General features: G+C 37.1%; 1 protein-coding gene across 2 annotated transcripts in view; it reads right to left on the reverse strand.

The window, feature by feature from the left end:
- Positions 1–12,484, reverse strand: part of USP3 (ubiquitin specific peptidase 3) — a 101,785-nt gene that overhangs the window by 88,118 nt on the left and 1,183 nt on the right. The window contains exon 1 of one of the 2 annotated variants that reach the window (XM_015568546.1): positions 2,623–2,692. The exons of the other annotated variant lie outside the window; for it this stretch is intronic. Coding sequence (XP_015424032.1) covers positions 2,623–2,677 — 55 coding nt within the window. The 5' untranslated portion in view covers positions 2,678–2,692. Of the gene's footprint in view, positions 1–2,622; positions 2,693–12,484 lie in introns of those variants that run through there. 2 annotated transcript variants of the gene reach the window in all.

The following is a 12,484-nucleotide window of genomic DNA, read 5'->3' on the forward strand; positions in this document are numbered from 1 at the left end:
CGGGCCTGGGGAGGGATGCAGGAGGTTGGCCAGCCAGGGAGGGCTCCAGGGCATGTCCAGCCCATTTTGCTCAGTCTCGATTGGCTGGAACCCAGCAGCAAGCTAACCTACCTGTCAGAGCGTCTGCCCACTGCTGGTCAGTGCACATCATAGGGAGCAGTTAAGCTGCCTTAGCATATCATTAGCATATTATGCTTTGATAGGTTGAATGGCTGACCAGATGACCAGACACTTAGCATATTAGGCTTTTATTATATAGGATATTCATTGCAGTAATCCAAATGACTTTACAACTATGTTTCTTTTACATATCCACAGTCTGGCTTGTCAAGCAGAGTCAAACCCTCTGGCTTACCTATTCTCTCTGCTGGCTCTGATAACAGCAAAAATATTTTGCTCAGTTTATCAGAGAAGGTAAATCAGAGTTTAAACTTTAACTCAAATACAGTCATGTAAAATTTCAATCTTAGTGATTTAACTCTCTGAATAAGATCCATTTCTGATAGGGCAACACATTTTGCCCTAAAAACTGGGTTAGATATTTCATTTAAAAATAAACACCAATTTAAACATGGAAGACCAACTTCTCTCTTATCTCCTTTCTTTCCTAACATCCTACTAAAATGACAATAGAGGAATTAAACGGATGTTAACTCACAAGGATAAAGAGAGAATGGGAGGCATGTTCAAAAGCAGGCAAAAGATTTCAACATGTTTTTGGAAGTCAAAGAAGTTAGAGCAGTAACAATCTTAGTGCAAAAGGAGCTACAAACTAAATGCCAGCTGAAAGAATGCTGACAAGAAGAGGCTCTGAGCTCAGGGACACTGGACACAGGAGACAGCAAAGGTAGGGATAGGGCTGAAAACAACTGTCCAAGGGCTGTGGAAACAACTAAATCATGAAACTTCCTGCACCCTGCTGTCACAGCATGAGTGCCCAGAGGAAGATCTGGAAAACTAAATGGTACTTTTAAAAAAAAGCCTCATACAGAAATGTTGCTTGCTTCCTCCAATGAAGAAGGTGGCTTGCTCCCTCATCTCAATGTGAAGACCACTGTAGACAAGCCCCACCCATTTACAGATCTTTTTATTGCCTCACTCTTATATGAAAAGACAAAAATAAAATAGATCATTGAAGAAAAACTCTAGTCTGACAGAACCTTTTTAAAAAGAGAAAGAACCCAGAAGAAACAGAAACAATGTAAGGAGCAAGAAAAACTTTAAAACAAACTCAAAAACCCTGGAGTAATCAGAGCAGATATTGCAAAACAACAGCAACAGAATGTATGAAAAGGCAATGGTCAGAAAAATGAGAAAAAAGCTCTTGAGAATTAAAAATATGATTATCAAAAGTCAATAGATGGGTGGAAGAAAAAAACAACAACAAAGAAATATCTCAGAACTAGAACCAAAAGGCAGAATATTACAGGTTCTACTCAGGATATCCAACATTCAATTAGTAGCAGTTCCAGAAATAAACAGTACAAATTAGGAGATGTAAGTATGGGAGAATGAGTGTGCTATCAAATGTATAGATTGAAAGATCTCTTGAGTACCCATCACAATAAAGGAAGACTACCCATGCCAAGACAAGTCATTTTGAAATTTCAGAAGATAAAATACCTATTCTAAAAGCTTCCAGGAAAAAGAATTACAGAAAATATATATAATCAGAAAGGCATCAGGTTTCTCAACAGTAACACTAGAAAACTAAAAACAAAAGAGCAATGACCTCATAATTCTAAGAGAAAAATCTTTTCTAATAGTCTAGAGTCAGCCAAGCAATCCTATATAATAAAAGCCTAATATCCCAAGTGTCCGTTCATTCGACCATTTGACCAGTTCCTATGACACACACTGACCACCAAGGGGCAGATGTTTGGACCGGTAAGTTAGCTTCCTGCTGGGGTCCAGCAGATCAGGACTGGGCAAGACGGGCCGGACACACCCTGGAGCCCTCCCATGGTCCCTCCCCGGCCCCAATTGTGCACCAGTGGGGTCCCTCAGCCTGTCCTGCACCCTCTCACAATCCGGGACCCCTCGGGGGATGTCCACAGGCCAGGTCAAGGGATCCCACCATGCACGAATCTGTGCACCAGGCCTCTAGTTAAATATAAAGGTAGAATAAAAGCATCAGACTTGCATGGGGTCAAAAAGTAACCTATCGCTTCTCCACCTTTTGGCTAAGATCAAGTGTAGTAAAAAGTAACCTCCCACAGGAAGAGAGCTCAATGATATACCCCAGCAAAACAGTTAATAAACCAAGAAAGAGAAAGACAAGGGATCCAGGAAGTAGATCTAATACAGAGAATAGCAAGGGAATCACAGGATAAGAACTGTCCAATAGGCCTAAGGAACAATTACTTCAAATGGGAGCAAGAGGGCTCTGGGAAAGAGGGCTTCAGGAAAACACAGTGGTAAGAGATTATCTCGCTGTATGAGTGCTTGGAAAATAATATTCGTGGACATCTGGCAGACTTATAAGTACATTTGGGAGAAAGCATGTAGAAGGTGAACTAAGCAATTTTTTAAAAAGGCAACTATTTACTCAAGGAAAAACAAAATGCTGGATAAAAAAGAAAAAGCAATGACCATATTAATCAGAATTTGTCATCAAATTACATTGAGAAATGGAGAGGGGGGCAGAGAGAAGGTGGTGCAACCATGAATGTCCCATTTACCATAGCAAGATGTCGAGAGATAATGCCTAAAATTGATAAATTAAGAAATAAGAGTGTATTACTTAACAGTATGCAGGAAAATATGAGAGAAAAAGCTAAGGAGGGCTTAAAGTGGCTGTCTGTGGACAGTAGGACTGAGGGTGAAGGGGTGGGAAGGAGATTACTGTTCTATTTTAAACCTTTTGATACTATGACTTACTGTTTATATGTATTACTTTTTGAAAGCATGAATTAGTATTTATAAGGTAAACTGACATATAATAGTTATATCAATTCATGAGACTGCCCAAACTTTATCTTTTTTTAAAAAAAAGTATGCCTAAAACCCACAATATGGCATAAAAATTAAAATAGCAGTTTATCATTTGGGACCAATTCCCTATAAACTGTAAGGCTAATTTGCAGAACTTAATATGTGTCCTCTAACTAGAGAAAGTAATTTCAAGCTGGCCAAAATTTGTCATGCATATGTTAACAGATCCAGATACCTACAGAGCCAGAAAAGAGAGGGCATCTGGTCCTGCTGACTTCCCACATAGAGGCAAATTTCGATCCATAAGGCTGGTCCCCTCACCGGTTCAAGCACTTTAGTTTTGAAATGGATTTTTGAAATCAGTTTTCAACATCAAATGAAAACAACATATGGAAACAATATGTGAAACCACATATTCTCAAAAACTGTAATGCACTAAACAAATTTGTTATTATTCATTCTGTCACAAGCTCAGACTTGTTCAGACCTAGTGTGGAGAAAAACACCTAATGAGGCTATTATGCTATAGCTACCAGTCTTCAGCTAAATACTGGACCTGTGCCCCTACTTCCAAATGAGGGGAAAGGGTAATGGGGAGAAGGATTAATACTACTAAAGCCAAAGCAGATTACAAAATCAGAGTCAAAACGGGCCACTTTTGCCTTTGGAAGACCAGACACAAATAACTACAGAAAAATTACCAGTTTACATTGTTTCAAAAATAACTTCCCCCATGAAGCTAATTATGTGGAGAATGAACACAAAAAAACATGAATCGCTTAAGAAAAATTCTGACATCCAATATTTTCATTTATTTAATATAGCAAGATCTGATGCAACTGTATGCTTTTGCCAACAACCTGAGTAAGCAAAGCCAAGGTTAAACAGCAGTGTGATCTTCAAAAGAAATGAATCAAATCATAAATGTAAATACCACACAACTATTATTTTAAAATAATTGCAAGTGTATGCAATATAAGAAAAGATTCTTATGTATATATTTTTATAGGAAGCACTCCCATAAATAAATTTTAAAAAACTAAGAGCTTTAGGGACCTCATATGATCAGACTTTACTCAGAGAACAATGTGTTTAATATTTACATTATACAAGTCTCTTCCTATTTTTTTGTAAAGGTTAGTGCTAAAGCACATGAGGAGACTACCACACATGTATTTATTGGTGTGCTGGGAAACTCTTTATTCTTTTAAAATCAATGGGACTATTTATGAAGAAGTGGGAAATACATATATAACAACTGGGCACAGACTTATACTCTGCTTAAAGGGCTGGATACCCAATATTACCAAAAATAGGCACCTGCAGACTCCAACAGCTGTTGTAATTATTTAATAAAAACCAAGAGTTGGAATTTTTTATAGCCAATAGACACAATTTTAAAATATGACACAAATTTCCCCAAGAATCTCTATTATTAATTCAAAGGTTGAAAAAAAACACAAACACCTGAAAATATTTTTTAAAATGTATTTCTATTGATTTCAGAGAGAAAGGGAGAGGGAATGAGAGATAGAAACATCAATGATGAAAGAGAATCATTGTTTGGCTGCCTCCTGCATTCCCCACACTGGGGATTGAGCCCCACAACGTGGGCATGTGCCCTGACCAGGAATCAAACCTGACCTCCTGGTTCATAGGTTGACACTCAACCACTGAGACACGCCGGCTGGGCTGAAAAAATATTTTTTACACGAAGCTCTAAAAATACTACTATATACAAACAAAACACTTGAAAAAATGAAACTAATACAGTAAAACTCTCAGAATTAAATTTTCATGGCACAGTCCTGCTGGTGGCTCAGTTGGTTGGAGTGTCTTCTGGTACATCAAAAAGGTTGTGGGTTTGATCCCATTTGGGGCTCATACTGGAGGCAACCTATGTTTCTCTCTCTCTCTCTCTCTCTCTCTCTCTCTCTCTCTCTCCCCCCCCTCCCTCTCTCTCTAAAATCAATTTTAAAAACATATCCTCGGGTGAGGATTAAAAAATAATATTCTCATAGCATGAACGTTGGTAGCTACATCATATACCTAAGGTGAAACTTGAGTTCTTAGTTGTTGCAGAGTAACTGTTAACACATCTATTAACATTCAGAATAATTCAGGTGAAAACTAGAGTTAATCTCAAGTCAAAGGACATTTTATTGTATGACACTAAAACATACATAAATATTAATAATAAATGTCAGCCACAAAGTTTTAAGTTATATAAAAGTTCTTTTTAAAAAATATTATATCAAAACATTTCTCTAACATGTTATCTATCAATAATCCCAAGGAAACATTCTATCACAATAATTTGTTTACTAAAAGTTTCAGGTTGATCTTCAAAACTTTGATTAAGATAGTACAATCCCAATATTGTGCAAAAAATGTTCAAAACAAAGGAATGGACAATAATCTATTTTTTTGAAAAAGAAAACCTGAGCATGGACAGTAAGGACAAATATTTAAAGAAGCTAAAATAGTGTACTATCTTATAATAAGTTAAATTAAACCTGCAGGAAGAACAGTTAATCACCAGCCAATTCTTCCCGATGATGAGATAGTACAAGAACAGTCCATAAAATTAAGAGTCTTCTGGTTGGGTCAAGGATAAACAAGCAAGCAGATTTCTACAAAGCTGTCTTAAACCCATCTAGAACAAAGAAAAATATCAGGACAGAACATCTACTCAAAATAGAAAATAGCTCACTGGTAGAGCTCTTCAATCGTAAGGCAGAATACAAACTCTCCAGATAAAATCCACTTGGTTGTAATATCTTTTCAGAGATACAAGCCAGTTCCTTAAAAATAAACTCTCAATTACCTCCTTAAATAGGTCTTATAAAATTAAATTAGCTAGCATTTACTTAACTTCGAAGAATTTAGCTAACACAACAACAACTAATACAACTATAAACTTCATTTTTCAATGTCCAAATTTAATTTCAATAGTTTTCGAAACCTGAAATATTCTTTCTAAGCTCATCTGTATTTTATGCATCGGTAAATAGCACACATATACCTACTTTTCAGTGTATCTGAAAAAGAGAGAGAAATGTGTTTTTAAGCTTTGCAGTCTAAAGACTATAATTAACTTTTGCAAGGAAGACGATTAGAAAATCTTAGAATACAACTAAATGGAACCAACAAAGTACACTACCTAAAAACAAAGATTCCAATAACCTCTGAACTACCAGAGGCAAAAGCTAAATTCAGTATCTTAACAATTTTCTTCCTCTCCCACCCCACAACAAACGACCTCCAAGAATCTTTCTACCAGAAACAAAATGAAGAAATGGAAGGGGCAACTTCAAAAACAGCAGCACATTTAAAAAATAACCTAAAGCTAATTGCATTTTATCCACAGCTATGTTAAGATGGCTAGTTTGTTACATCTGAAGTAATGTGAATAGACCACAAAGAAATTAGATTTGAACTGTAAGGAAGTTAAGACATTAAAAACCAGTTTTCTACCAATTGTATTACCAATCTTGTCCCAACCTGCCTTAACTTTAATAAACAGGGGGAGAAAGAGCTCATCAAATTCAGAATTTAAATAAATTATTTTTAAAATATGAAATTTAAAGTATATTTTTATGTCAAGAATCTTCAAAGGAAGTATTTCAAGTATGTTTCTACACACTTTAAATCCTTTAAATTTATCAAGCATTAAGTTACTGGATGACAAAATAAAGACAACCCAAAAGTATAGTTTGAATGGCATTTGAATGTAAACTTTAGGCTCTATCTACTACCCTCCCCCTCCCCCAAGCATGTTAAGCAACTCTCTTAATCTGTCTCAGTTTCACAATTTATAAAACAGGAAAAACTACAAGGATGGGTAGTTAATTAAATTAGGAATAAATGCTAGCAAGCTGCTTTGAAGTTACTTTATGCTGTTCTCAGTTCTCCTCCTACTCAGTAAAACTAATAAATGAGAAAACATCTGGAATTACTATAGATACTAACATCTGCAGTCTCACAGCAGTTAAAAGATGATCTCTATTTACAAGCTTCTAAACCAAAGTTCATTCAACAACCCCAAAAGATTTCAGGATACAACTGCAAAGAACATTTTTTAGGTAAATTTCCTTTCAGTCTGAAAGATACCTAATCTTACCTACGTTCTCAAAACAGGCTATTACAAATTGCAGAGCATCTTGAGCAGTCTTGGCACAAAACAATTCTTGGTAAGATGAACAAGCTGTTACTGTTGTTAATGCTATTTTCAGCATTCTAAACTGTCAATCAAGGTAAGCTTCATCACAAATACTCCCTCCAAAAAGTACTAGTCCCTACTGAGAATTTAAGTACTTCCTTCTAAGCCATCTGTCCAGGAAAGCTCTATTAACACACCTAGAATGCAGTTGCTCTCAGTCTAAAGGAGCTATGAATAAACATAAAACACTAAAACATTAAGCCATCTACATTTTCCACTTCTCACACTGATAAACTACCTACCCAAGTCTATTCCAATGCCCAGGTTAAACACAAAACCCATAGGCAGGTTGGTCAGAAACTGTAGCTTAATCAAAGGAGGCTAATACAGTATTTTTTTTCCCAAAGAAGTAAAATATATAAAATAGCTCAAGAGGGGGGGAGGGGGCTCAAAAAGAAAAAACAAAGCAGGTTAGGAGGAAATGTAATGTAAATTACTCCCTGATGGAAGACTCAATTAAATTTTAAAACAGGAATTTAAATTACTCAGTGAGCTACAAACTAAATTACTCACTGTTCTGCTTACTAGCTACAAACACTATAAAAATGTAAGTATCTCTAAATCTAATTTGAAGAATCCAAAATTAATCTATTATATTCTAGTAAAGAAGGAAGTTGCACAAATTTCAACGAGGAAACAGTAGGATGTTCTAAGAGGCTAAGGCTAATGCTATAAAAGCAAAGAATAATGAGAATGAATTATTTTGAGAATAAAGGATTAATGAGAAAGTGAACCAAAGAGTTCAAATTCTTCCCTCACCCCATTCTTTCCTGGCCTAAGAAGACTGTTTAGAAAATAACCTCGGATCAATGTGTCAAAACTTTTTCACAACAGCAAAATACTAACCTCCATCCCTAGAGGGCAATTTCCTCAACCATACAAATGATACATATTCTGAATTCCAGCTCTTTCACATCTACCACAAATTATTTTGAGACTATGAAAATATGGTGAGGTTACCTTAAGGTCTGGGGGTGGTGGTGGGGGCAGAATACTACTGCCAGAAAAACTTGAAAGGCAATTATATTTGGCTCAAGTTTACAAATATTACCTTAAAAAGTTTAAATCCTCTAGAAAAGTAAGTAAAATTTAAATATTAATCTTGAGAATGTGAAAAAAGTATCACCTGCTCACGGATTTTTAACTGCTTTAGTCACATTTACTACTACAATGTCCACCTACCCACCTAGAAATACAGAATGTCAAAATTCAAATTCATTGTGGTAACAACATCGCAGCAGACGGTCATGTGCTGACAATCCAAAGTTACAGAATAAAATACGAGGAGTGAGGAGTGAGGACAGGTGAAAGCATTCTGGGGGGAAGCTCACTTGCTCTGCATTCATTTTCAACATAAAGACCATTCCAGCCACGATGTAAATGGAAGGAAATTTCTTCAATCTTTAAACACATATTTACTGTCTTATGTTCTAGGCACTTAATAAATACTTCATAAAGTGTTACTTCAAAAGGTAAATGCATTTTTCCTAAGGAACTGATCCTATCTAGAAAATTTAATCAGAATACCAGAATCCTCTTTAGAAGTGGGCTGAAAGAAAAATGTGACACAAAATAACTGATTTCTTACTTTTGTCACAAATTACACATTGATTACCACTGACAAGGACTCAATAATCAGTCTATTATCCTACTAAATGGATCTTCAAAAATAGGGTTTATCTCCAATATCCACTCCAAACCTGCCAACCATTTACTTGATCTATATTTACTTTTCATAAGTAATGTGAGGGGAAGTGTGTACTGGATACCTATAAAGAGGCATACACAACTCTTTGAAGAATTAATCAGGGAAAATTTTTGATGCCTGTAAATATGAAAATATTGCCAATTTAACTGGCTCACCAAAACCCCTCAAGTTCAAATGCTTGGTCTTCAGCCTTCCTAAGTTATTGAAAACAGCTGTGTTTAGGATATTTTTTTAAAAACAATTTGTGTATTTTTTCCCTGTATTTTGCCTCTGGTTCAACGCTTCTATCCACAGAAAAAAATAACTGCCCAAGCCTCCAGCTTCTGAATATAATATCTGGTATGTGCACACACCAAAAAGCTTGAGAGAATGTCCTAGTTTGTATTTAAAATTTTTTCATTTAAAATGAGAATGCCTTTAGCAAAGATTAGACATAAATCAGCTTTTACCTTATTAGGAGATTGCTATTTTCAACATTTACCTTAAACCACAACATGGATTTATCTTCTAACCAGTTAGCTTCCTGTCTCTCCCCAACTAGATCAGACTAACATTTTTCAAAGTAAAGGACTATTGGACCCCATTATCTGTTACCCAGCTAATATATTTCAAAAGCTTTGTAAGTTTCCGCAAAGACATAAGGGTTGCTAGCCTTAAAGCTTTAAGGATTTCCCTAATACTTCATAGCTATTAAGAGCAGGTGTCCTTAGCTGTTGCTATAGTTGTATACTAGTGGGTTCTCAAAGTGCGGTCCTGGACTCCTGAGAATTTTCAAGACCCTCTTAGGGGGCACATGAGGTCAAATGATTCTCATAAATAATATTAAAGTGTTACTTATATTTTTTATCCTCATTCTCTCACAAGCATGCATTAGAGTTTTCCAGATTCTACATGATGTATAATGTAACCAGAGACTGAATGCAAAAGCAGCTATGAAAATCCAGCTGTCTCCTATTATGCTAGACAACAGTTGCAAAAATTTAAAATAATGCTGCTCTTTTTACTAAATTTTGTTTTGAAAAGATATTTTATGGAAACTATGGTTTATGTTAACAGGTAATGGATTATTTTTATTTGTAAGTGATTTAATAAATACACATTAAAAAATTTTCCGTTTTAATTTCTGGTACAGCAACGTCAATAAACGTGAGCCACAGCAACAAAAGCTCTTTGGGTTCTCAATAACTTTTAAGGGTAAAGGGGTCCTGAGAACAAAAAAGTTTGAGAACAGCTACAGTACACAATTATATAACCTGCCACACAGTGCCTTCCACAGATAAGAAGCTCAAGTTAACTCTGAAAAATAATTACTTCTTAGACCCTCTAATCTTGTTGAGTAATATATCTCCTTGGAAAGCATAATTCAGCATGAAGCCATTCTATCCTAGGCCTTATTTAAGGGGCTTTAGATATTTACGTATTTAGAGTCCTCTTTATAAAGATGTTCTGACCTATAATACTTCCTATTGTTTGAATAGTTTCTTAACATTTTTCACAAAAATTGCCTTATTCATCCTAACAGCAACCTGTGAAGTATTACCCTTTTTACAGATGACGTCATGAAACTGATGCTTAAAAGAAACAGAACTACTTGTCCAAGGATGTACTGCTAGCTAATAGGGCCTAGGGATGTTCAGCTTTTGCAATTGCTTGGCTGCTTTAAAGCTGTTTCACTGTGGTGTAATTCCAATGAAAACAGGGCAAGGGCATTACTTTTATTGTCCCAGTGCCAAAACAGGCATTTTTTTCGCTCGTTAATAAGAACATAATCAGACACAATACTCAGTCACCCCATTATTCAACACACTAGCTACCCTTTGATTCCCTACCAAAAGAGAGATAGAGAGAAAATTCAAGAGTGTTGGAGGATAAATACCAGAATATATAATCCTCCAAGATGATGAATTAGTTAAGGACACACACACACACACACACAGATAAGGACTCACAGATTTACTAATCATTTAATCACTGAAACAACAGGCAGGTAAGAACAAGATGGAGCTCAATACTGTAACATTAAATTAATGAATGGATGGATGCCAATAGGTTCAATTTACAGAATGGAATATGGACAGAAGAAAATCCCCACATAAAGTTAAACTTGCTTTATTGGTCTACAAACCCAAGTGAGAGGCAAAGTACCATCCTACCCCTTGGACAGAAATTACCCCTCCATTAGGGCTAGAAACTCTTGTTACCAGCACAAGTCTCTAGTTATGCTCCATTTTAACTTACATTCCTCAAGAAATGCCCACTTTTCTGCATCTCTTTTCCACGACTGACAAAGGCAAGACTGACTCACAAGAGGATATCTGCCATTTGCATGTGCCCAGCGAGGCCATTTTAAAATTTGATGTGATTTTACCAGAAAACAACAACAAAAACAACAACACAAAAACAGAATTGTGCTAACTGTCCTGTAGTTTATTTACAACAGATGAGCAAGAGTAATTTCATCATTCCTCATGAGGTATGCTTTTCCTAGTGTTGGCTTAGGCCATTTTTTTTTCAAATCTCTTTGGGAAAAAAATTAAAAGTTACAGTTATAGTATCACAGCTATAACTACAATTGTAGCTAATGCACCAACAACCAATTTGTAAAGCAATTCGACGCACCTTTATTTGTTGTTCCATACTCAAAACTCACTGCAAAAGATGTATTCATATGTAAGAGCTAATTTATACAAGTTTCTGTATCCTCATAAAAGAACTGCAATACTGCACTGTAAAACCCATTAACCGGTTGATCTTTAAAAGGCTTCTTGCAGAAAAAAAAACAATCCGACTTTACAAAGGCAAGCAAAGCACCAAACCTCTGAGAGGTCCGAGGGAAGCGGGGTTATTTCTATTCCTTATCCCAGAGTATATCTTTCTTTGTGGCGTTACCTATGTTTTCCTCCAAGGACATGATTACCATTGAAGAAGAAACCTGTCAAAAGTGTTACGGCAGCCTCTAAACTACCTTCCCAGCTGCAGCCCGTAACGAGAAATGTCACACAGCTAAATCGTACCAGGGCTGTGTGCCTAGATTTCTGCAAATAAATTTTAAGGTTTTTGTAGGGCACCGTTTGAATTTTACCCTACAATCCAAGCTACCACGGACCGTCTCAAATCTAATAAACAAAGACTCTAGCGGCGGCACCAGGGCCCTACCAGGAAGTAATCAAAGCCGTGCGGCCGGTGCGATCCTAAGTCGGCGGAACAGACAATAAGAGGGCACTGGGGTTTCCAACGGGCCGGCAGAAGGAGTTCATTTGCGTAAGCGAAGCAAAAGCATTGCATAAACCTAATAACTGTTACGCCGCACGTGAACTCGGGAACCCCAGCGCAGTTTCAGACCACACAACACCCTCCAGGCCATCGAGCCGCCCTCCCAAGCGGCTGTTGGGTCGGCTCCCGAGCTTTCCGGGCCACAGCTTGTTTTCAAACTTCACTCTCCCCGGGTGATGAAAGACTCCAACCTCGGCTGCCCGAGCGCTGAGCGCTGAGCACCGAGCACCTCCCGCGGCTCGGAGCTCCCGCCCGGCACAGATCGGGTTGCCTGCGGGCAAGCGGAGGGCAGCGGGGCTTGGGCCAGCGGCGAAAGGCCGGGGCGCCCCGAAGCCCAGACAAAGCTG

The sequence above is a fragment of the Myotis davidii genome, unplaced genomic scaffold (assembly GCF_000327345.1).
Source record: "Myotis davidii unplaced genomic scaffold, ASM32734v1 scaffold461, whole genome shotgun sequence".
In the NCBI taxonomy this organism is placed as follows: Eukaryota; Metazoa; Chordata; class Mammalia; order Chiroptera; family Vespertilionidae; genus Myotis; species Myotis davidii.